This window comes from Epinephelus moara, chromosome 8, assembly GCF_006386435.1.
Source record: "Epinephelus moara isolate mb chromosome 8, YSFRI_EMoa_1.0, whole genome shotgun sequence".
Classification (NCBI taxonomy): domain Eukaryota; kingdom Metazoa; phylum Chordata; class Actinopteri; order Perciformes; family Serranidae; genus Epinephelus; species Epinephelus moara.
This window is the reverse complement of record NC_065513.1, coordinates 29,722,992-29,746,278: the sequence shown is the minus strand read 5'-3', so window position 1 is coordinate 29,746,278 and position 23,287 is coordinate 29,722,992. Positions and strand designations below refer to the sequence as shown.

Sequence of the window (23,287 nt, the reverse complement as noted above, 5' to 3'; positions counted from 1 at the left end):
TAGTTTCATTTAATTCAAGAGAGGGCATACATCTCTGTCTGGTAACACTCAGCAACTCCTACCAAGACAATCTAGACTGATAAACAGGGCTATAGGTAAGAGCAAACATATATGCATATTTGATTTTGGGGTGAACTGCCCTTAAAAGTGGCACCGTTTATCTGTAATCTCTCTTGCTCAGCAGGTATTTGGAGAATGAGGCGACACAGACTTCAGTGAGAGTGCAAACAAAAATCACAAGCAGATCACGTGAGTCACTTTTTTTTTGGTTAGGTTTATTTTACAAAAAGTCAAATATACAGTTGATATATATTTAATATAATTTAGATGCTTATAACTGAAAGGGATGCAAACACAATGACAGATTTTAAAAAGCTGTGTTTTTTTCATTTTTTGGGTTGAACTGAAATGTTTACAGTGCTAAGTTAACAAACAGATGAACAGTATTGAGAACACATTACATTCACCAACTGGACATTATTTTAAAAATAAACATATAGGGGAGGAGACCAAAGGTGTTAACTAACACTCGATTCTTGCAAACTGGATTGAACCATGACACAAAATTAAAAGCCATGAAGCAGGAGGAAAATTTGGTAGCTCTGGTTTTAAATATAGCATGTTTTTCTAGAAAATTTAGGCATTTATCAAACTATACTTATCTACCTAGAAGCCTCTGATCACTTCTTTCATACATATAAAAGGTATGAAGCAGGGGGCATCTCTCAGATATTGCACTACACAAGTTCTGCATCACATCACACCCTGAGCTTTCAAAAAGGGGAAAAGCAACAGCAGCTTTCTGGCAAAGGCATAGTCATTCTCCCTAAAAATAAAAATATATATAAATCAGCAAAGAGAGGAGACTGATAGTCATAATAGTTGTTACCGTTGCATTCCTTTAGCAGAAATAAAACAGAAGTGATGAGGAATTTGTTTAGACTGAGGCATATAGAAACAGGAAGATGAACCGTACTTTTGCCAAAAACGTCCTTGTTTTTGTTCCCCTTATAAACACTTTAAAGATGTCAGTCTTGATCGTGATCAAAAAGAACTACAAAACCATTGTGAAAATGTTCCTTTGGTAGAAAAAGCTGACAACAAGAGTCGTCGTATCACAGCAGACTCGCTCTGGTCGTGTTCAGGAGGAAATTAAGTTGCATTTCTCTTATTAAAAAACAAACATAAAAACAAACAGGTTGAGGAAGCAGGCAGAGAGAATCAGGTCTAAACCAAACGTTAAGCGCAGGGTTACTGAAGGTAATCAACTGCTAAAGTTAGTGTTAAAGCAAGGTTAGAAGACAGACAAGTCCTAGCACACTATTTCCCAAACGCATCCCGTTGCTAATGGAAGCAAAACTTCAGTTATTGGAACAAAATTACAGAATGTGGTGTGTCAAATACACTGCTTTTATGTGGAGAAGTGGTCACTGTTTATGGGATGTTCTGTGAGGAGAGGTTCACAAGTCAAACGTGGAACATATATGGTGTGGCCACAAACACTTTAGGCTTCAGATCAGCTCTTCAGATGCTTTTGAGGAAACTCAGACCAGGAGCCAGATGCATGAAAGATGTGTACGCACAGAAACCATGCACCAAGCATTTTCCAACGTATACTCTGGTATTCATAAAGGAGGAATGTGTGCACCTCATGCGTTCTTTACACCAGGCGTACACATGGTTTTAGCTGAGATGGCTGCATGTAATATGACAAGGACGAGATTCATTTTTAAGTTTTGCTAACAATCTCCCTGTTAGTGATCGTTTCATCCTGTGAAGTACTTTGTAAAGTCTGTTTGAACATCAGGATTATGAATGAATCATTGATAATCCCTCTGATGTTCAATAGTAATGATGATTAAGATTTTAATACGATAATGGTTTGTAGAAACACGATGAATCACTGTTACAGACGCTACAAATATCCACAGCTGTGGGTAGTTGGTGACATTGCTGTATTTCTCATTGGCACATCTAGTGAGTGGCGCAGTGGGCACAAATATCCGTACACAAATGCATGCTTAAAGCCATTTATCAGCCATTTTGAGCCAACTTGAGGTATGGAAATAAGGCTTGTGCACTACACTCCACCATAATCATGATTTCTAAAACAGAATCAGGCGTGCACACAGTTTTATGAATCTGGCCCCTGGTGGTCGACGAGATAAAACACCACAAACAAACTGGTCACTTAATTAAACTTTTACTGCTCTGGTAGAGGCTTATTTTTTGGATGTCGTCTTATACATTACCTCCAATTAAAATGTCAGCTCATCCACAAAATGCACACCTGAGTTGAATGATCTACACCTCTTATCATCAGTGCCGCTTTAAACTGGTGGGTTAAACCTTTAAAGGTATACTACGCAGGAAATGTCAGGCTCTGATGGTGAAAGCGAGAGCTGACCCTGGCTTTGTATGCTTGGCATTTCGCTCTATTTGCATTTTCTTTGGGCACTGTGTCTACAAGTTCGTAGCTTCCTGGTTGCTACCTTTTCATTAACTCCCGACTGCATTCGAGGCAGAGGGCCGAGTGTCTGTAGATCAATACACAGCTACACACTTCTAGGGTCATAAGTGATGACTGAAAGGGATTACTAATGTATGAGTCCTGTGTAGTATACATTTAAAGATATGACAACCTCGGAAGGCACCTCAAGTTTTTGATTGGTCATGAAATTAAAGGACACAAAGAAATGAAGCTGGAGGACAAAGACTGTTTGATCATTGGTGCGTAATATCTCACAGCACATTTGAACACTTTGCTGACTGAAACCTTCCCCACAAAGTCTCATTACAAAATAAGGACGTTCTATTATTCTTTTGGCTGCTGTTTTGAACTTGTGCAGGAAATACTAAGAAAAATTAATGCTATGAGTGTAAAAAGTAGAGCTGGAGACATGATGCCACTCCCAGATTCAAGATTTGCCTGAAGAAGTTGTAAGAAAATAAATGTGAGTATCTACAGAGGCACTTGTGTGACTTCAGTGTCACTCTGTCTCGCAGGAGTTGCATCAAGTCACCTTCTATTTTTTAAGAGCCCTTTAAACCTGGACTGAAGTTTCCAGCGCTTTGACCCTCAAGTCGATTTGATCCCTCCTTGTTTTGGTGTGTAAATGGAGTGTTTCCCCCTCTCACGCTCTTGGGAGTGAAGCCTTTCAAGTTTATGTTTTCTATTGGGCAAATTTTTCTTCTCTGTGTGTACAAAATTCACCTCAGTGGTGCTCATTTTGTTGTTACTTTTTATGCCACAAAATCGGGGGAAAATTATTATAGTATAATTGATGTGTCATCGCTAATTTGTAATACTCAGAATTATATGAATTTCAAGTACTTGTGTAAAGTGTGTTGTGCCACATTTTGGCCACATCGAGTTGCCATCAGGAGAAAAGAAGAGAGAAGCGCGGAGAAGCTTAAAGCAGGGGTAGGCAGTTTAATTTTGGCTTCATTAGGCAAAAAATCCCACAATAAGATGTAAGCATATTGTCATTCAAGTGTTGTGAAAGAACACTAAACTTCTGCACCTACTCTTAGCTTTGTTTTCAGGCTTTAGAAAATCTAACCCATGATGGGGGGTCATCTAGAGAGAGGGCGATCCTACTGGCTGTTCTAAATCAAGATGCTGATTCAGAGGCACAAAACCCTACAGAGAAAGTTGCTATTCCAGAGCTGGCAACGACTGCCTGCACTGCACAGCAACACATAAAGGAACATGGACTTATCTACAAGAGAGTCTGACAGTAAACAGAACAAAACATGTCTGTATGCGAAGTGTTTCAGAGATGGACAGAAAGTGTTGCTAATAGTTTAGCCTTCTGCTAACCGGCACTAAAGCCTCACAACTGGGGCTAATTTAACTTTGCATTTATGTTGCTAACGTTACCTAGAGTGTCAGTGTGTCCTCTGCGTCACTGCCTGCTACTACAGACCAGTTTGCCAGGAGGTGAGCAGCCAGCAGGTCTGGAGATGAACCCTAGTAAGCAGGGCTCTGGGGGCCCAAACAGCCCCAACTTCCTGCCGGATGAGCAAACTTTATGTTGCTGCTGTTACACAGGTTAGACCTGGTGCTGTTTCTGGCCACCAGCTTGCTGTGACACCTGGCATTGGGGGGTTTGTACAGGCTGACTCCTCCCGCAAGCTGAGTGAATGCACAATATGCAACTCTACAATGAAATAACATTAAATAAATCAATGTGTCCAAAACGCTGGGTTACTGTATGAAGGAGATGCCCGTGGTTGTCTGGTGGGAGGGTCTTTACACAGAGAGAGGAGCACTGCAGGAGGAGGATGTTTTTTCAAAGTATGCGTTTTTTTCTAGATTTCTGCCTCCCTCAGGTTAAAGTTGTCTTTTCTCCTGATGGTGGCTCTTCTTCTGTGACTTTGCATCAACAAATTAATATAGTAATAATACCAACCATTGATTCATTTCCTAAACCACTGTTCAGGGTATTTAAATTATATTATTGTCAACATATAATTCAATTTTATTTGATTTTGGTGGCAGAAATTATAAATAATTATTTCTGTGCTCACTCCAAAGTTAATTTTGTACACGAGGCCTTTGGTGCTTGAAATGTAACACGTGACACTACAAAGGAACTTGATGCTGATTTTGGAAAACCCAGCAGTGTGTACTGGGACACAAATCCCGTCACATGGACTTAAGGGTGAGTATTAGCACACTTTCACTCATCTCACATACACCATAACAGACACACACACACAATCACAAACAGAGACAGGTTGGTGAGAGCAGTGCTGATGAAAGCTGATTTTGAATAATACCTGTGGTTCTCTGTATTTGCTGCAGCGCAGGTTTGAAAGTTTGAAGTGGTGGAAGCAGATCACTTTCTGGTGACAGCTTCCCTGACTGACTTTAACCAAGTTTTCCCCTTTTTACTTACTTTTTTATTTTTCTACAAAAGAATCTGTGTATAGAAAAAATACACATTGTTTTCCAAAGTGCACTGAAAGCGTTGTGCACTTCAATATATAATAAAGCGCAAGAGGAGGAATATCTAATAGAGTGTGTCGACACTTTCTCGTTTGTGTGTTTGTAGAAAAAGGCGGGAGTTTACTCCACACACACCTCTGTGTGTGTGAAATGTAAATGTCTTAAATATTTTTCCTAAAGGAGCACTTGATTTAACCAGTTTCGCAGGCAGTGCCTTCCCATCACTTCAGGTGACGTGCCAAAGAAGTTAAATCAAGCGCTTCTACACACGTGGCTCTCCCTCTCTCACACAGAACCTCAACATCAATAAAACGAGAATAATCATCATACTCAACACTGTTATAAAACTCCCAAAAATACATTCACTGTGGACACTCAGGGTGGACGTTGTGAGGGTCTGTTGCTGGTAAACACATGGTGAGTGTGTGTATGTCAAAATGCTTGTTCACTCAACTTTATGAGTCTACTATAATCATGTTAGCATCATGCACTCTTTGAGAGTCTCTCACACACACACACACACACACACACACACACACACACACACACACACACACACACACATACACGTGAAGCCGAATGTGGGTAACAAAATGTGTCTGTATGATGTGTGCACAATGGTGTGTGTGTGTGTGTGTGAACATGTCACAGGTGATTGCTGTTTGTCAGAGGTGATGGAGGTGTTTGACTCGGCGGGTCAGAGCAACATGTACTGGTTGTCTATCGCCCGCTTGCGACTTCGGTCAGGCTCCAGCTCATAGTCTGAGTCCCGCTGAGGGATGTGGGGGTTGGGGTGGCGCAGCAGCGGTCTCCTCCCCACTGATTCACTGCGCCGAAGAGGAGCGGGGGCTGACGCAGGAGGGTCAAGGGCGGGGTTGGTGCGAGTGAACGGGCGGCTCCCCGACTGGGAAACAGAGCTGGGGCTGGAAGTGGTGCTGGTGGTGCCGGTGCTGGTGGAGCAGGAGGATCGGGGCTGACTGGAGCTGCGGGCCAGACTGCAGTGAGCCAAGCTGGGCTCCGAGCTCCACCGATGGAGGGAGAAAGGGACGAGAAGAGCGCCTGAGAGCTGACCTGAGGGGGGGTAAAGTAGAGTTTTGGCAACTTTATCAATCAACAACTTCCTTGGCATCTCAGCTGCATTGATGTCATGAAAGAATAATTCTCGATCTTAATTTTTTTGTAACTAAAGACTGCACTCACTAAGTGAATTGCTGACATCTGAGAACATGGCAACATCTCTAAAAGTTCATTGAAAGATGGAACAAAGGTTTGTTATTACCCAAAATGTCAAAGACACAAACATCCACACCTACAATCCAACTTCCTGGTTCAAATTTGACCATCTGTAGTTTTTCTGTGTGACTATAACCAACATTTTGTGTGTTTTCACTTCGTGTTTTACTGCCTTGTGACCCTTTCAAAAACAAAGCTATGTCTACTTGTTATCCATGTGAACGGTTCCAAGAAGACTTTTAAATTACGTAATTTTGCATTTTGTTTCGGAAACTGGCCAATATTTCACAATGAATAACAAGAATTAGAAGTCAGAAAAAAACTCTACATTCATATGTCACAAAACTGTGTTTTCAGTTCCCTACTTCACAAGTGTTTTGCAACCTCACAGATTTATCCTGTGACCCAGTAGAGGGGTCCCGACCCTCATGCATTAACCCAAAAAACACAAAATGTTCTGAAATACAGGAGGTCTTTCCTTTTAGTCCGGCACTTTTCTGACTTGGTGAGCTTTAGCTCCGCATTTCAAAGCATTATCCATTTAGAGGTGGTGAAATTTTAATGTTTTGTGATGTAAATGTCTTTTCTTTTATTCTGTTTTTCTGTTGGCTTTGCTGACAGCAGGCGGGCTGGGTTAACATGCTTAAACGGGCCCATTGCTCACCCTCCGGTCTCCACTGGTTAGCTAATGTTACCCTTAGCTGCTCTTCAATGCTAGTGGCACCGCTCATTCATCAATTACTGCTGGTAACGCCATCCCAGTGGGACAGCATTACAGTGAGTAAGCTTCTTCATTTTGAGCCGCAAAATCCCTTTAGCATTGTTAACTCTGTTAGCACCACTAGCTGTGCTGACACTGCTAACAGTGCTAACTGTGATCGTTAACAATACTAAATGGGATTTGTGGTTCAAAATTGAGCTGCTTACTCACCAGGGTGACCAGGGCGGAGACCGAATGGTGGGCACCAGAATGCGGTCCTGCCACCATGGACCCAAACTGGCTGATGCAGCCAATTTTTCCCAGTTTCCACTTGTGGTATTGAAGCGAAAAAATCCCCTGCTGCCCATAAAGCATTTCCCCTTTGACCACCATTATAAAAGAGATGTCTGTAAAACTGTTAAAAGGACGCCTCGAACTGCAGAGGTCAGGTCAGTTATGACTCTTTTTATGATTAATTTTTGATCCATATAGACTTATCACAAGTCAAAAAAAGCAATTTAAAAATCTGTGGCATCATCACAATGCGAAGTCCATGAGCTGAGCAAGAACTCATGGGTGGGACCAGCGGGAGAAACACTACTGCGCATATTCAGTGGGCTGCATACCGCGAAAGTAAACCCTGAGGCTAGAAACTTTTTTTGGCATATGTGCCAGGCGAGCCACACCATTGGAATTAAAGGTGCCATCTTGGCATCTGGTACCTATGCATAATTGTAAGTATATGGTCAGCCAACCTGGGTGTTGGTGCACTGTACAGTTTAGTGAAGAGTAGCAGAATTAATCTACAGATGTCTCAGTGGTTAACTGCTCAATGGTTAACCACTGACATTCCTAATGACTGGTTTAGATAATTTGGCTAAACTGTCTGACTTCTTGTGGTTTGTGCCTCATTAAACTTGGTTCTTGTAATGCTGCAGTGCTCCCAGATCTCAGCAATTACCTTTGTTCGTGCAGTGTTACCATAACCACTAAAATGGTGGTGAAGACTAAATATGATCCAAATAAAAGTCTCAAGTAATCATTGCTACAAACACTAAGATATCAATAATGTTTAAGTCTAATATGGAGACATGACTGAGAGGTTGATGGTAGAGTCTCACCCTGTGATGGAGGGCTGGAGCCCGCCACTACGAAGCTGGACAGAGTGACGGCACCAGCGGCTCCACACTCTAGCGGGATGGGAAAGAGGCGGAAGTGACTGAGCATGTCCATAACAGAGGGGAAGCGCAGGTGCTGTACCCTGCACTGACCCCATTCTGTTAGCGAGAGGCGCAGGTGCTGCAGAGACAAAGACAGACACAGAGAGACAGAGACGTGAGTAAAGACAAACATCAAGACAGACAGACTCAGTGTTTGAGTTTGAGCAAGAACTCAAGTGTTCCCCATTCCTTTTCTTCAACCCGCTGGTCAGTGGTCACGCTTGTTTGCATGTTTGCATAAGGCTTCCTCATTTCAGCATTTACCAACCTCAGGAAACGAGGTTGTCAACAGTTTTACGTATGCGGGCGAAAATAAGAACATTGTGGGTTCATGTTACTTAATTTTTTGCTAAACCACTTCTGATGAGAGACAAGTGCTGGTGTGACCACTGAGGGGAGATGTACCTTTGCTTTCCCCTGGTAGTTAAATGTGAGGACGTAGTCTCCTCTTCGTGTCTCACTCTGTCGGACCAGAAACACTCCGTGTCCCTCCGGTCCAGAGCTCTGGACCAGGTGGGCAGCCTTGACGCGGGAAATGGGCCCGTGGAACCACGGGTAGGAGAACAGGAAGTGATCGGTCTTCTGGACAGAAAGCTCAGGCAGGGTGAAGGTGACAGGACCTGGAGGGACAAAAAAAGAAACAAAGTGGTTAATTCTTGTAAATCATTAAGATGGACTAACAAATACTTTTATATTAAAGGGTAACTTTGGTATTTTACAGCCCCAAAACCACCATGGCCAAAGCACTAAAAATAACTAACAATCCCTCCTTGCACAGGTTATCTGAGAGCACAACTACGGAAAAGTACAACACCTTCAAGTTGCAGCAGGACGTTAGTCTACAAACTGTGATGAATGGTTAGAAATGTCAGTTTAGGTAATTATTTACTATTCGCCTTTGTTTTCTATTCAAAGTGTTGTTTTCTGTTCAAACTGGGAGTTTGTTTAAAAACCTGTCTGATTGTCTGAATGCTTGTGTTTCTCGCACCACTGTCTGAAATACTCCTTGTATTTACTTAAAGCAGACAGGCTGTTTGAGACCAGAAGGGGCACATGAGGACATTCATGAAATATTAGTAAATCTGTAGGTTGATCTGCACATAAAAACCTCAGCGCGTTGGTTTGTCATTTTACTTATTCAGAGAACAGCATTTTTCAGTTTTGTATTAAGAGGATTTAAATAACTCATTCACGTTATAAGAACCCTAATCTGAAGCTTAAATCTGCTAAATGCTGACTAATTTAGCTAAATGTGTCACACTTCTAATCTCTCTTCATGTTTAAGTTACTTGTTTCAGAGGCATCTGTGTATCGTGAACACAACAGAGCACAATAGGAAGGAAAATTGTAATTTCTAATAATGACAAGCAACATTTATGTGCCATATCTTAATTACACAAGCACTACGAGCGTTCAGAGGCAGGCAGATGTTTGTTAGTACTGACGAAAAGATTGGAGCTACTAACATATTGATGAATGCCGGAATACACATACATTTCGTTCTGCAAACAGTTTACACACAAAGTCCTTCTGCTCACGTTTCATGAGTGAGATCCCTTATCTCTGGACACCAGGGCGACAACATTTAGACCCAGAACTGCAGACCTGAACCTCTTTTAGGCTGAAGACGACTAATTTCCAGTGTCGGAATAAAATCTTAAGATTATTGCTTATTACTGTCTTTAGTCCGTCTTTTTCTTGTCTTGACATTCTCATAGAATCAAACACCTTTATCATTATCATAAGTATTTAGTTTTGACTCATGCAGATAGTGAAGAACAGGTGCACTCCCGTGATCTTGATCTTTTGGTGTAAAGTGGTCATAAAGTCAGTCCGAGCTGTCTTAAGTCAATCTTACGTTACACCAAATCAGTTTTCAGTCTTGGCTCATGCAAATACTGAAGTTCAATGACGTGAACACTGTCAACAACAAACAGAGAAACAAAAAGCAGAAAACTGGGTAAACAGTAAACTTGGAGGGGAGTCTGAGGAAGTGCAAGAACATGAACAAATCTCTTGTACTGTGGGAAAGGTGGAGAAACTGGTGGAGTTGTGGAGTGAGGAAAAGGCAGTTTTTAAGTCGGTGTGTATTTTATCCACCAACCAGCACTTATGTTAGTGAGAAATCTTCATTTTAAAACGGTTCACCTCTCATTCCCACAGTGTCCTCCCACTAAAATACTGCAGCTAACCAACAGAGGCTGGTAGTTTGTACACAAACACAGTTTACCTTTATGGATCTTTAAGTAATGTGTTTTTGCAGACACATAAGGAGTCGTTATTACGTCATATTTCTTAAAGGGAGTTTGGCGTAATATTTTTCAACAGGAGCAGAATGCCAAATAATCTAAAGAGGAATTTAGTTGCAGTCTTGCAAATAGTGAACCTGCAAGATCCCTAGTCTTTGCAAAATCATTTCAAAGTCTTTTCAGAGTCTCCTAATGCAGGGTCTCATCATCTCACCACTCACTTTGACTTCCCAACTCCGAGCTTCCTCTCTGGTTGGCTGGAGCAGAGCTGTCAGCTGAGGAGGGGAGAGGCTCCAGATCCACACTGACTGACCTGAGGGACAAAAACAGATTCAGATTACACACTCTGTATCATCTACATACAGCAAGTTTATGTTATTCTCATTGTGGAACACCTGGGGAGGAAAATAGGTCAAATTCATGATTATTTCACTTCATTTTAAGTCATTTGGGTTTCACCATCTGTCTTCAGCAACAGATATGGGTAGAAAACGAAAGATTGAGAGGTGTGTGTGTGTGCGTGTGTTTGTGGGGTAAGTCAAGTGAGCATGGAGGAAACAGCAGGCTGAGGGAACACAAAGACACCGAGCACAGACAGGAAGTGAGTCCAGTTCACCAGTTCACATCTGAACTAAGACTTACTGTTCTTCTGTTTCACTGCTCACACACACATAGCCACACAAACATGCACACACAGACAGTATGCGGTATGTGTGTGTACATATACAAACGAGAACGGGAAGGTTAAAGAGGGAAGCCTGAGCAAATCCTGCTAAAATGCTGACTTGAGTTTGCAGCGCTTTGAATAACAGGAAGACAAGTCTCCTTTCTCCTCCTCACTGTGTATGTGTGTGTGTGTGTGTGTGTGTGTGTGTGTGTGTGTATGTGCTTGTTCTTCTATCTTTGTGAGAATCAGTTCATGTTTTATTGTGGCAAAGTGAGGACATTTTGCAAAGTATGGCCATTTCAGCCACTCAGCAAAGCTACATCTCCCACATCCGACCACATCTGAAAAGGAAAAGTGTTTATTCTCGTTCCAAATGAGCCCCCACTCGAAAAGCATCACCGCATCACTCTGCCTCCCTCATCTCCTTTTTGATGAATCACACAAACTGGGACGATGACGCACACGTTCGGACAATGGGTCTTTTTCAAAGCGCACATTTATAGAAGGAAAAGCGCAGGTGTTACTAATAACGGCTCTGTTCTATTCAAGTGTCGCAGTGAGCCATGACAGTGGGACGGTGAGCCAACATGCACGATATCAGGAGCATGAAACTGAAACACCTGTGCTTTTCCTGCTGTCACATATTAGCCTTCTTTTCTCAAGGGGCATTCACGGTGTTGCATTCAAGATGTACAAATAAAAAGTGGAAGAGATAGTTGTGTAAAGGATGAAAAAGTAGCACGAGTGAGAGGTTCAAACCCTGCCTGCTTTTATACCTCTGCACACCTGGCAAATCCCTGCGTTAAGTGGTCATGATTGTTGGACTGTTGTTCCGGAAAGTACTGACAGACTGGGGCTGATGAAATGAATGAGAGGGCTGTGTGTTTTAATGCAGGGCTAAAGTCTCTGTCTAAACGCAGCCTTAAACTATCTGACTGTCTGAAGCATCCTGTGGCATGTGAGGTCAGAATCAGGATTAGGTTAAGAGCCGGCATGTAGTCGTGATGTTAGCAGTTCGGATTTGGAGACAGGATGCATTATGTTAACCCTAAGAGACGTGCGGGACCGCCAGTGATCTTGGGCGGACATTACTGTCTTTCAGAGGCTGTAGTGGGCTGAGCTTTGAAGCTTGAGTGAAGACACTGGTAACTTGAAGACCAAAGGAATCCATTAGTCACTAACAAAGTCATCCAAGCTTGCTCTGGAGGATGCTCCAAAGTTAAGCTTAATTTGACGAGAGAAAAACTGGCAGGGCCATTTTCACAGGGGTCCCTTGACCTCACACGTCAAGATACCTGAATGAAAATGGTCTCTATGGGTACCCTTGAGTCTCTCCTTTACAGACACACCCACTTTATGCTAGTCCCATGCAGTTTTGGACAAAAATCATGCAGCTTTTTGCATGTAGTGCAAAAGTTTTCTTTTTGCCTATTGTACTTACACATTTATGACCAGAAAAACTTGACACATGGTGATCAGCTGCATCTTAAATTAAACTTCAGGTTCTCTGCTTTCAGATAATCCATACCACTTCTACGGGGCATGAACTGTTGACCTGCTATCCCCCCTTAAGATCCCCTCTACCCCCCCATAAAAAAGACACTAGGTCTATGGTTGGTCTCAGAGGGTTAAAGACAGTCCTCCCTCTAACTTCAGTACAAATGTGGTTTTTGTGTGTCAGGAAAAAAAAGAGTGACAGAGTTTTGAAGCTCAAATTTCTTCTCCTCATTCACAGTCACATCAGCCTCACATCACCTATGTGCAGTAGGCCATTATTTGAAACGATATCAGCTTACCGGTGTGCACGCGGTAGTAAAGAAGTAGAACAGAAATGCCAAACAAATAACTGTGTTAGTTACACACAGTTAGCTCTTACACACTGTGTAAGTGTTTCCATTACACACTCTGTCCACCAGAACACACTGACGAGTTGATTTTTTAACTGTTGAATGTCTCGATCAGTTTGTATCCTGGTCACAACCCATATCAACACCCTTGATATATGCATTTATGTTAAAAAATAAATGGCAGCTATATCATTATCAGATTTTTTTAAGCTCTAAAATAATATATCTGTATTAGCCTCAAAAATTAAGTGTTGGTCAGGATATAGTGTGCACACACACACAGATGCACTCTTTCTAAAAATATTAGTGCATGCACTTTAACGAGTGTCTGCACATGTATTGATGACAAATATAACACTTCGTGAGATATCTGAATAAACACCGAATTCAAGAGTGAACTCTGACCTCGTTTCCGCAGTGGATGAGTGTTCGATGTTCTGCTGACTGTGTTTGTGTGTGTGTGTGTAAGCAAGAGCATTACAGACATCTGCAGAAATGAGAAAGGTCCTGAGATTCTCCCCAGTGTCAGACCTCCTCCACACTTCCTTTTACAGAGCAACACGCACACAAAGACACAGATATGTATGCTCTGAAACATAAGGTCAAATTTATACTAGCTTTTTGGTCCGATCCTAATGTCTGCTGATAAAGATACTCCTCGTCACACAGAAAGGAAAGACAGTATAATCTGTATTACTCTGAATGTTACTTAATATAAAGTATTGCCCTGAATGCTAAACGTAGCAGAGCTCACACTGCAGCTCCGTTTAAGAAACAATATTTCTTTGCTACATTTTTACTTCTGTCATGACTTCGAATGTGCTTGTTTGCCCATTTTGTTTTTAGATTAAAATTTTCTTAAACTATTATTTGCTTCCTCAGTAATATGTGTCCTTTTAGAGTCAATTTCATCGTGCACGTAAGCCACTATTTTAGTGGACCACCAAGACATTACTAGTAATATTTTACCAATATATTTTATACCTATGTTTCTTTTTCTGTTTCTCCCAGCACTCAAATGTTCCAGTATTCTTGTGACCTTATTTGCTTTTATTCAAAGGTGGAGAGGTGACAGAAAATCAAGCAAGAGAGAGGGGAGTTATGTAGTTAAGCATAAAGTAACCACTACACTAACAGGACTCCCACACAGCTCTCCAACTTAAATAAAATTATCTTGAAAAATTACATACAAAAAAGTCCAGCTCAATTTCATAACAACATTTATTACAGAGCTTCTCAAGCCACGACAGAAAACTCTCCCCTCCAGATGTGTTACATCTCAGAGTTTAAGTGTAAATATTAAGTTGACTGATGAGTTTGATGAATGATCATTTCCAGAAATATTCCAAATATAACAAGACTCTAACCTGCTCAGGTCAGTAGAGCCTGAATTCAAATTAATGCATGGACAAACTCTCATATACACACACACACACCCTGCAAAATATTCTCACTTGCATTTGCAAACACATACCTCAGCACAAGTAAACATCCAGCACGCCCACAAACACTAAAAACAGCCAAAGTCCAAGTGTTAAATATTTCCACTCAGAATCTCGAAGGAAAAAGAAGTTGTGTTAGGAGAGATGGATGAGGACGACGTAGGCTCCTGTTACATGCTGTGTGTGTGTGTGTGTGTGTGTGTGTGTGTGTGTGTGCGTGTGTGTGTGTGTGTGGGACACAGCTGGCTTCATCAGGTTGAACTAAATTATGGATTTCATGACTAAGTTTTGAGTCGCATTCAGAATTCAAATATGTAATGGAAAAAACCTCTAAATCTTAATGAGTTCAGGCTTCAGTTCTGTTTGTGCTCACAAGAAGAGTTGGATCAAATGTTTCAAACAGACTATCAAGGTGTCACGTAACAAATTATCCATTGAGTGTTTCTCACCTGTTGCTGATACATTCTTTTAGCTCTGTGGTCCAGGAGCTGACCTGCTGGTCGTTGTCCGTCTCAAATATCAGACTACCTCGATTAACCTGTAGGGACAGAGATGCTTTAAATATACCATCCACATTATACAGACGCTGAGCTGCACTACACTGTGCAAATATGAGAAATGACCTGCACACATTAAATGTACAGTTTCTCTCAAGCCCAGTTTAGACCAAAGATTCGGGATGAGACAAAACTGTTTTAGAACATTGCAGAGAGAAGTTGCAGCGGTGTGAACTGGCTGTCTGAGCTCGACTCAAGCCGGCTAATGGTGTCACCTGAAACTCAGCAGGTCAAATCGCCAGCGGCTGGTTTATAGAATGTAAAGCATTTCACTTGTCAAGTCAAAATGACCACAGACAGCATGTTCGCTTGCTGCAGCAGATGCTCTACAAATGCAGCTGTAGCGGTAATCTCACTATCACTGTTCTCATTCATATTTTGAGAAGATACAAATTATATTCAGCCACAAAAAGCTGAAAATCACAACGGAGGTACAGAGAGTTGTTGCATAGAGATGATACACTGTCTCATCTAGTTGCATTGGTGTGAACTGGCAGGTTTTTAGAACGTTGCAGAACGCCGCATAGCAAGTCGTTGTTTGTTTCAACTCATCTCGTCACGAATCTTTGGTCTGAACTGGACTTAATGCTATCAATACTCCAACAGCATATGTTGGGCTTAATATTTCCATTTAGGTTGTGACTCACCTTTTTTTTTGTAAATTTTGTGACTTATTATAATGATCAAAACCAGGTTTAAATGATATACCGCCTTAAAAAAAAAAAAAAAGCCTCAGGAAATATACTTTTTTTGAGCCAGACATACACGAGTAGTTCTTTAAAATTCAATTTGCATATGGCCTTAGAATCTCTGCTTTCAGTGTTGAAGAGTAGACGGGGAAAATTAAGTTTTGTTGGCTTGTGATGTCAGAGTGCGGACTTTTTATATGTTTACACATACATGTACAGTTGCTCTTCCACTGTATTGAGGAACAGAGGTATCAGAACGAGCTACAGGTCACTGCTCCACGTAGCCTTTTGGTAATAGCTTGTTTTCAGGCTCTTGACTGGCCGACATCATCTTCTTCTTTGAGTGATGGGTTATACTACAGCCTGTTGGTGTGGCATGCTCTTGACTGTACTTCAGTTGTGTTTTTGTTTGGGGTTTTTTAAACAGTATTTGTGTTGACAGGTTATTTTTTAAGAATGTAGGAGGCAAAAACCCCATCTTCAAAAATAACTGTGTACATGTGGTTTACGCCTCGGATTTAAAATAAGGTTGTCTTTACCCCCTACAGCCGGGCGTTGCCTCGAACAGGAGAGGTGCTAACAATATTCAGAAGATTTCAGTGAAGCAGAAGTAGCCAGACATGTTTTTTTACTTTACCTCCTTTCTCTAATTTAAAAAATATTTTATTTCATAGTAGTGGGCAGACTAAGAAAACTGTGATAGAGACAGAAAGTTTGCACACTTTCCACAACTGCTGTGTAAAACTGCTCTTAAATGCTCAATGCTGTGGCTGTAAAAATCATAGCTTACTTCTTTGCTGTGAACAAAGGTAGTAATCAATTCATCTTTTTTCTTTTTTTGGGCTGTGCAAAGTGTTGTAAATCAGTGTAACAAACAGCAGAGAGGTAACTGGTGACATGAGGAAACTGTGGAAGTGTTTCTCTCGTGCAAACGTATGTTATGACAGCCATCTTTCCACCCTACAGGTGGTGAGTGTTTGATACTCAAGAGACAAAGTTTGGGTGGAGTATCTTTCAAGTATAAACCATCGAGGTCGAAATGAAAACTGTTTGTTGAGTTTTGTTATGAAATGATATGACACGATGATTGTTCTGTTTCCTCTTCATGTTGGTTTGAATGTTGAAGATCTGAGCACATGCGGATGTAAACAGCACAGTGGGCAGAGTGTGCAGACTAAAACTGTACCCAGAAAGAGTTTTTATCTTATTTCCATGTAGTCTAAACCATGTACGTACCTTTAAAACAAATGTGTTTAAGTTGTCAGGCATCTCAAGCCGGTTGCAACGACGTACTTCTTGGATATCTGAGCAGTGAGTCGTCAGCTTGGGACTGGATGCCTGAGACACACAATAAAGACATGATGACAGTCAGATCAGATGATTCTCTCATGAAAGAAAAAAGTCGCAGAGACAGAAAGAAGAAAGTGAAACAAAGGAAGTGTGATTGAAGAGTGTTAACTTTTTATGATTACAACTATAGTTTCTTTAATAGTTAAATGTCTTTATAAAAACTTGTTTGTGAAATGAGGAACTGAGTCTTCAGCCACCGTCTGATGTGGCTGACCATGTGATGTTGCTAAATTCCCTGAATGGTTCAACAGCACATTGAACAACATGCCACAGGCTATTTGCTGGTAGTCTGTGAGGAAGCACAGCTTGGTTGGGTGTCAAGAGTTTGGGGCTGTGAAAGGAATGATTCATGGACCTGATGTCTTTGATTCTGGGCCTACTGAGAAAAGTATAACTGCTTCAACTAGCACAAGGTTATACGCTATTTTTACTTTTGCTGCAGAAAGAAACAAACCACTACAGTGGACTTGTGATAAGCACCTTCTGTTAAGGGTTGGTGTAAGGTTATATTTGAGCTGATTCCTTTGGAATATCTTACAGATGTTCTACATACCAAAGCAGATCAGTTTTTAAAAGTTTGGATACCTTATCTGAATTATCTTGGACTTGAGTTTTTCAGAGTTTCCTGAACATGAACTCTTGTGACCTGTGATTTACCTGGAACACAGACTATTTCCTGTAACCTCCTGCATGTGTTTGTCGATCTCAACTGGTGTTGCTTGTTTCTGTAGCTAGATTTTATGTTTGTCTTATATAGTTATTGTGGAAAATAAGAAAACTCAATACATATTTTGTTTAAAAAAGAAAAAAGGATTCAGAAAAAAGGGTAATTATCCTGAGAAATGGGGACTTTGTTTCTGGGAAGACAAAAAAAAAAAAAAAATCCATTCATCTCCATTGTTTGGGGTGGCAGAGGATGTCTGGATGACAGATATTCCCATAACTGTAGCAAATAAAAAACAAACTATTGGGTGATTTGGGTGAATCAGCCTTTTAAACCTGCAGATAATTTGTGGACTTCTGACATACAAGCCTCTGCTATACTAATCAAGCTCAGCTTACAGCTTTGCAGCAGTCCAACTCACACACTTTGTTCCTCAGCGGCACATTAATGCAGCAAGGTTTGTAAATTTCTACTCTGATCTCTACTCGTACCTCTTTTTTTTTTAGCTTTCATTTAAATATCTAGCATATCAACGAAGTGGCTTTCACTTGGAACTGAATGGACTTGACTTCTGAGTAAGGTGCTGCTGCAATACATCTTATTTTAAGATTGATGAGCGAAGCTACAGCTACCACACCACACCACAGGATGTTCATGTGTACAGTATCTTCATATGTGCATGTTTCTAAATGTGCATGCATGTGTGAGTGTGAAGCCTCTGTGCTGCTGAAACTGAAGCCTCTCTCAGTGACAGAAGATGCAGTGAGTCATAGGAAAAGAAGAGCATGATGGGAGCTCTCATGGCAGAGCTCCAAGGTTGACGCCACCAGGACAAACTGTGATTTAAAAACGAGACATGAGGGGCTTCCTGGTGGCTGTTTGACCCGCGGCGCACAGCGTGAACTCTTGATACTGTGACTTTGAGTCAAGCTTGTGACCATTTTCTGGTTTCCTGACTTTCATGCACTTATAAAACAGACATATGGAGATGCAGATGGGCGAGAAATTTAAGGAAAAACCAACGCAGAAGTGTTTTAGTAAAGTGTAGAGCCATCACGTGCCGCCAGAGCAGCTTCAATGTGCCTTGGCATTGATTCTGTAAAGACCAGGACACACTTAACTGACAACAAAGAACTAGTGGGGACCAAGGCCGACTGCTGCGTCGCCTCACATCGTCTGTGTCTCAGCCAAAAAGTCGCACATGAACACACCGCAAAGACTACAGCCGACGGCCAACCAGTTCGTACATTCTGCACCTGCATGAGGGGAAGTAACTCTCCATACCAGCAGGCGGCAGTAGTCTGTATTTGCAAAGGTCACAGCATCCGATTCACATCATTTTCAAACTCATCGTGCCCTCCGGATGCTGGCACTGTCATCCTTGAAGACACTGCTCTTTTATTCAGGTTTTTCCTTTAATTTATCACCAATCTGTCCTTCCTCTTTAAAGTCCTGACCCATGCAGGTAAACCTGAAACCAGCTGGACAGAAGACGGATGGCGTGTGTGTGCACATCAACGTGCTCAAACTTATCATACTTCACTAATAATGCGATGTGGACCCTTGGAGCCCCTGAGATGCAAACGAGCGCTAACAGAGCCAGCAGCATAAACACACACACACATGGATGAATGACCCAGTCAGCCGTGTGTGCAGGCCTGTGGCATGTTGGGTCAAAGGTCACCTCTGAAATGAAGCCTGGGTGACAGCTGATAGAAACACGTGGAGACAAGAAAGTCAGCAACTCTTATCGAGAGTCAAAACTAGTGTGTATGGGTCATGAGTCAGCTATAGATGTAGGTCGACTAACCACTTAACCGACTAATTGTTGCAGTATGTTAACATGGTAACAATATCTTTACTTTATTGCTATATAATTATTAGGGCAGCAACCAATAATTATTTTCACTGTTGATTAATCTGTGGATTATTTTCTCAATTATTTGATAGTTATTTGGTCTCAAAAATGTCAGAAAATGGTGAAAAATTACGATAAGTGTTTCTCAAAACCCAAGATGACGTCCTCAAATGTCTTGTTTTGTCAGCAGCACAAACATATTCAGTTAAATGTCAGAGAGGTGTAAAGAAACCAGAGAATATTCACATTAAAGTGGCCAGAATCAGAGATTAGTTGGCCATTAATTTAATACTTAGCAGTTAATCGATTAATCGCTGCAGCTGTAATAATCACGTCGAGAGATAATCCTGCAGCACAGCGGAAGCTAACAAGCTACAGTTGGATCAGCATTAAATCCTATGGGGACAAACATATGCAATAGAGCAGAACAAAAAAAAAATGGAAGGGGGGCAGAGTTGCGTGAGAGAGCAGAAGCAGCAAAAGGAAACAGACGAGACGGTGAAAGACACGGCGTTGTTGGGTGGGAGAAGAGGGAGGGATGAAAGGCAGAAGAAAGAGCGGGGAGGACGGATTCCAGGGCTTTGTGCACCGGATAAGTTTGAGTCCATGTGACAGTGTGTGAGCCTGAGGAATGTCTATGATAATCCTACACACACACACACACACACACACACACACATCAAAAGAATAGATTAACCCACCCCCCACACATACACATACACATACACACGCACTTGCCCAATTTCCTCAGCTTGCCGGTGATTCGAACAAACCCTGTAACTCCAAGCGCTTTTTGTTTTAACCGCAGTGTCTAATACTATCAATAAAACGCAGTGTGACGCAGAGATGAGAGGGATGTGACTCATTCAGAGAGTTCTGAGTCAGTGAATGAGGAACTGACTGAAAGTTGCACTTGTAACCAAATTGCTGCTACAGCTGAATTTTAGCCCAGGATGTTCACAGAAATTCTGTTTCTTCAGATTCAGGTTAAAACTTTCAGGATTTCCTATGACTGGAGTGAGAACGATGCAATCTATGTATTCTCAGAAGAGGTGTGTTCACACTTGCAGGAAAGACCAGAGGTACATACGAAGTACAAAAAAGAGTTGTCATTGTACAAGATACTTTGAGTGAACAATCCTTGTTGATTGGTGAGACACTCACAACATTCAGTCTCACTACAGAGGCTGAAAAGTGATTTAAAGAATAAACAATAAAAGTGACAAAAAAGGGGGTTCATATTTCATATTTGGACTTGGAAACAGTCAGTGACAAAACAATCTCACTCCAAGCCTGATAGAGTAGCTGTTCTTGAGCTTTCGATTAATTACGTGGTCTTCATCTGCAGATTGTTTTTGAGTTTGTTCTGAGGTTGAAGTTCACACTGCTGTTTTAATATAAATAAATACTAGGGCTGGGTATCGTTAAAAAATTATGAAGCTTTACCCCATAAAGTGGGAGAGCGTATGAGCAAAAGCACCTCACCCAGTGTCTTTTTTTTTTTGCCTTTAATGCACAGCGTCTCCTGCTTTTTGCAGACGATGTGGTTCTGTTTGTTTCATCACACTGTGACCTCCAGCCTACACTGGGGCGGTTTGCAGCCAAGTGTGAAGCAGTCGGAATGATAGTCAGGACCTCCAAGTTTGAGGCCATGTTTCTCTTTCGGAAAATGGTGGTCTTCCCCCTCGAGCAACAATTTACTCTATCACAGCTACACGTATAAATAAAACTGACTAAAAATCAAATTTTTGCAATTGAGCACTCGGCTGTTCAAAATGATTTGGATTCTTCGTCGTTGGTCCGGAAACACAAACAGACCCTGAAGAGTTTATTGGAGGCACTGGATCAATCACACGAGAGAGAAAACCCTCAGCAGGACGTCTGGAGGCACTGGAGCTAATGACCGAAAGAATGAGATCGTGGATACAAGCGACCAAAATGAGTTTCCTCTGCACTTGAATTTTTAAAAAAGCGATGGGAGCTCTTTTTTATGAAACGCTGGGAAAATGCTATGTGGACACAGGTCATGACTGATAATGAAATTAACTGTTAGTCATAGGCCTACTTTGAAATCTAGATGATTTAAAAACGCTTAACTCGAGCACAAACAAGTTTACTTTTATGTGGACATCGCTGATTAATGAACACGTATTTACTTCATGCTTAACGAGACGACAATAAAGACTTCAAGCTTCACCATTAACATCATAACTACACAGGAAGTGCGACAGCTAATGAGATGTGATACTTCGAGTGTGTGTATGTGTGTGCATAAGAGCCGAGTGTGACTCATTGAGAGGAATTTATTGAGATTGTGAATGAGTTTCTGACTAAGAGCATCTTTGAGGAACCATATGTGTCTGTGGAGGGAAAAAAAAAAGAAAAAAAAGAAAAACAGGCAGCAGATGTCTGACTGGTTGAGCAACAACATAACAGGCCTGATTTCTGTGAATCAACTTCATCAGGGGAGCAAGTTCAAGCTAGCACATTTCCTATTACTGCAAACTGTAGTCTGTAATGCTCCCTTGAGACAACACACACACACACACACACACACACACACACACACACACACACACAGAGGAACAGACTAACGCACACACAGAGCAGGCCTTTGCCCTTTTTTCTTCCTTTTTTTCCTAATCTGCATGTAACCCCTTCAAGATTATTTCCTTAAACACCACCACCAAACAATGTGGGAACACTGTGCGAGCATTCATGAGCTGTGTGAGCGTGTTTATCTTTAAAAGCATTATGCAGAACAACCACAAAGAGAGAAAACAGACTAGAAAGAAAACGCAGAAAGAACACAGAGACACAAAACGACCACAAAGAAGAAACAAAAAGTGACACAAAACGAATAAGGGATGAAAAACAAGTAAAAAGAGCGAGAAAGTTGGGCTGCAAAGGGGGCTGAGTATTGGCACAATTTCAATACCAGTACCAACAGTGCACTTCATTCAGTACCTTTTTCTTTTCCTACTTTATTCAGTATCCATCATGTCGTGGCATCTCTACAGGCTGAACTGCCATTAAACACACAGTGCTCGACTTCATCACATCACAGACTGTAAGGGCTATAGCTGCTGCAGTAGTGGGACAATCACACGTCGCATTAAATCAAAGAACGTTTGCGGTAATTGGCTGCGAGCAAAACCACACAAATAGTCTTTTCTTTGTAGATCTGGAATAAAAAAGAATCAAATGCAGGTATCAATTGACTAGAGAAGTTTCGATACTTCTTTTGGCCGATACTTTAAAGGTATCGATTGACAATACCAAGCTCTAGCTGCAACTTATGATTATTTTCATTATGTATTGACAAATGACAGTGACAATTTTCCAGAGCCCAAAGTGACGTCTTCAACCCAGCAGTCCAAAAATCCAAAGCTACTTAGTTTATTATCATGCAAGACCAAGAAAACCATTACATTTTCACATTTAAAAACCCTGTAACCAGCAAACAGTTGGCTTTTTTTGCTTAAAAAATTACTAAAACGATGACTTGATTATCAAAATAGTTGCTAATTAATTTTTGCCGATTGACTAATCAATAAATCGCTGTAGCTCTTCAAGAAAGAAGCACAAAGACACACAAATCTATCACAAAAAAGTTCCAAAACAACCACAAAGAGACTACAACAGCATTGGTTTTAGTCACTTGCAGTCTGGGGGTTTTGCTGCAATGCAGGAGGGGTGGCGGGGCCTTTTATGTGTCTGTGCCCAGGGGCCCAATGTCCCATGATCTGTCCTTGGCTGTAGGCTATTTTGAGTCACAAGCATAGCAGCTATTCACTGATATTATTTCATATCAGAATATTCAAACTTGTTTATTTGGCATTAACCTATTACGCTGA

The 23,287-nt window shown here is 41.3% G+C and overlaps 1 protein-coding gene across 4 annotated transcripts in view; it reads right to left on the bottom strand.

Annotated features, from left to right (window-relative positions):
• Positions 1–254: 254 nt before the first annotated feature.
• The window catches only part of sh2b3 (SH2B adaptor protein 3), a 72,111-nt gene continuing 49,078 nt past the window's right edge, over positions 255–23,287 (bottom strand). For all 4 annotated transcript variants that reach the window (XM_050050683.1, XM_050050684.1, XM_050050685.1 and 1 more), the window contains exons 3-8: positions 16,795–16,896; positions 14,762–14,850; positions 10,578–10,669; positions 8,513–8,727; positions 8,009–8,186; positions 255–6,025 (exon numbers count right to left, since the gene is read on the bottom strand). In XM_050050683.1, the coding sequence (XP_049906640.1) occupies positions 5,652–6,025; positions 8,009–8,186; positions 8,513–8,727; positions 10,578–10,669; positions 14,762–14,850; positions 16,795–16,896 (1,050 nt within the window). In that variant the 3' untranslated portion in view covers positions 255–5,651. The remainder of the gene's footprint in view (positions 6,026–8,008; positions 8,187–8,512; positions 8,728–10,577; positions 10,670–14,761; positions 14,851–16,794; positions 16,897–23,287) is intronic.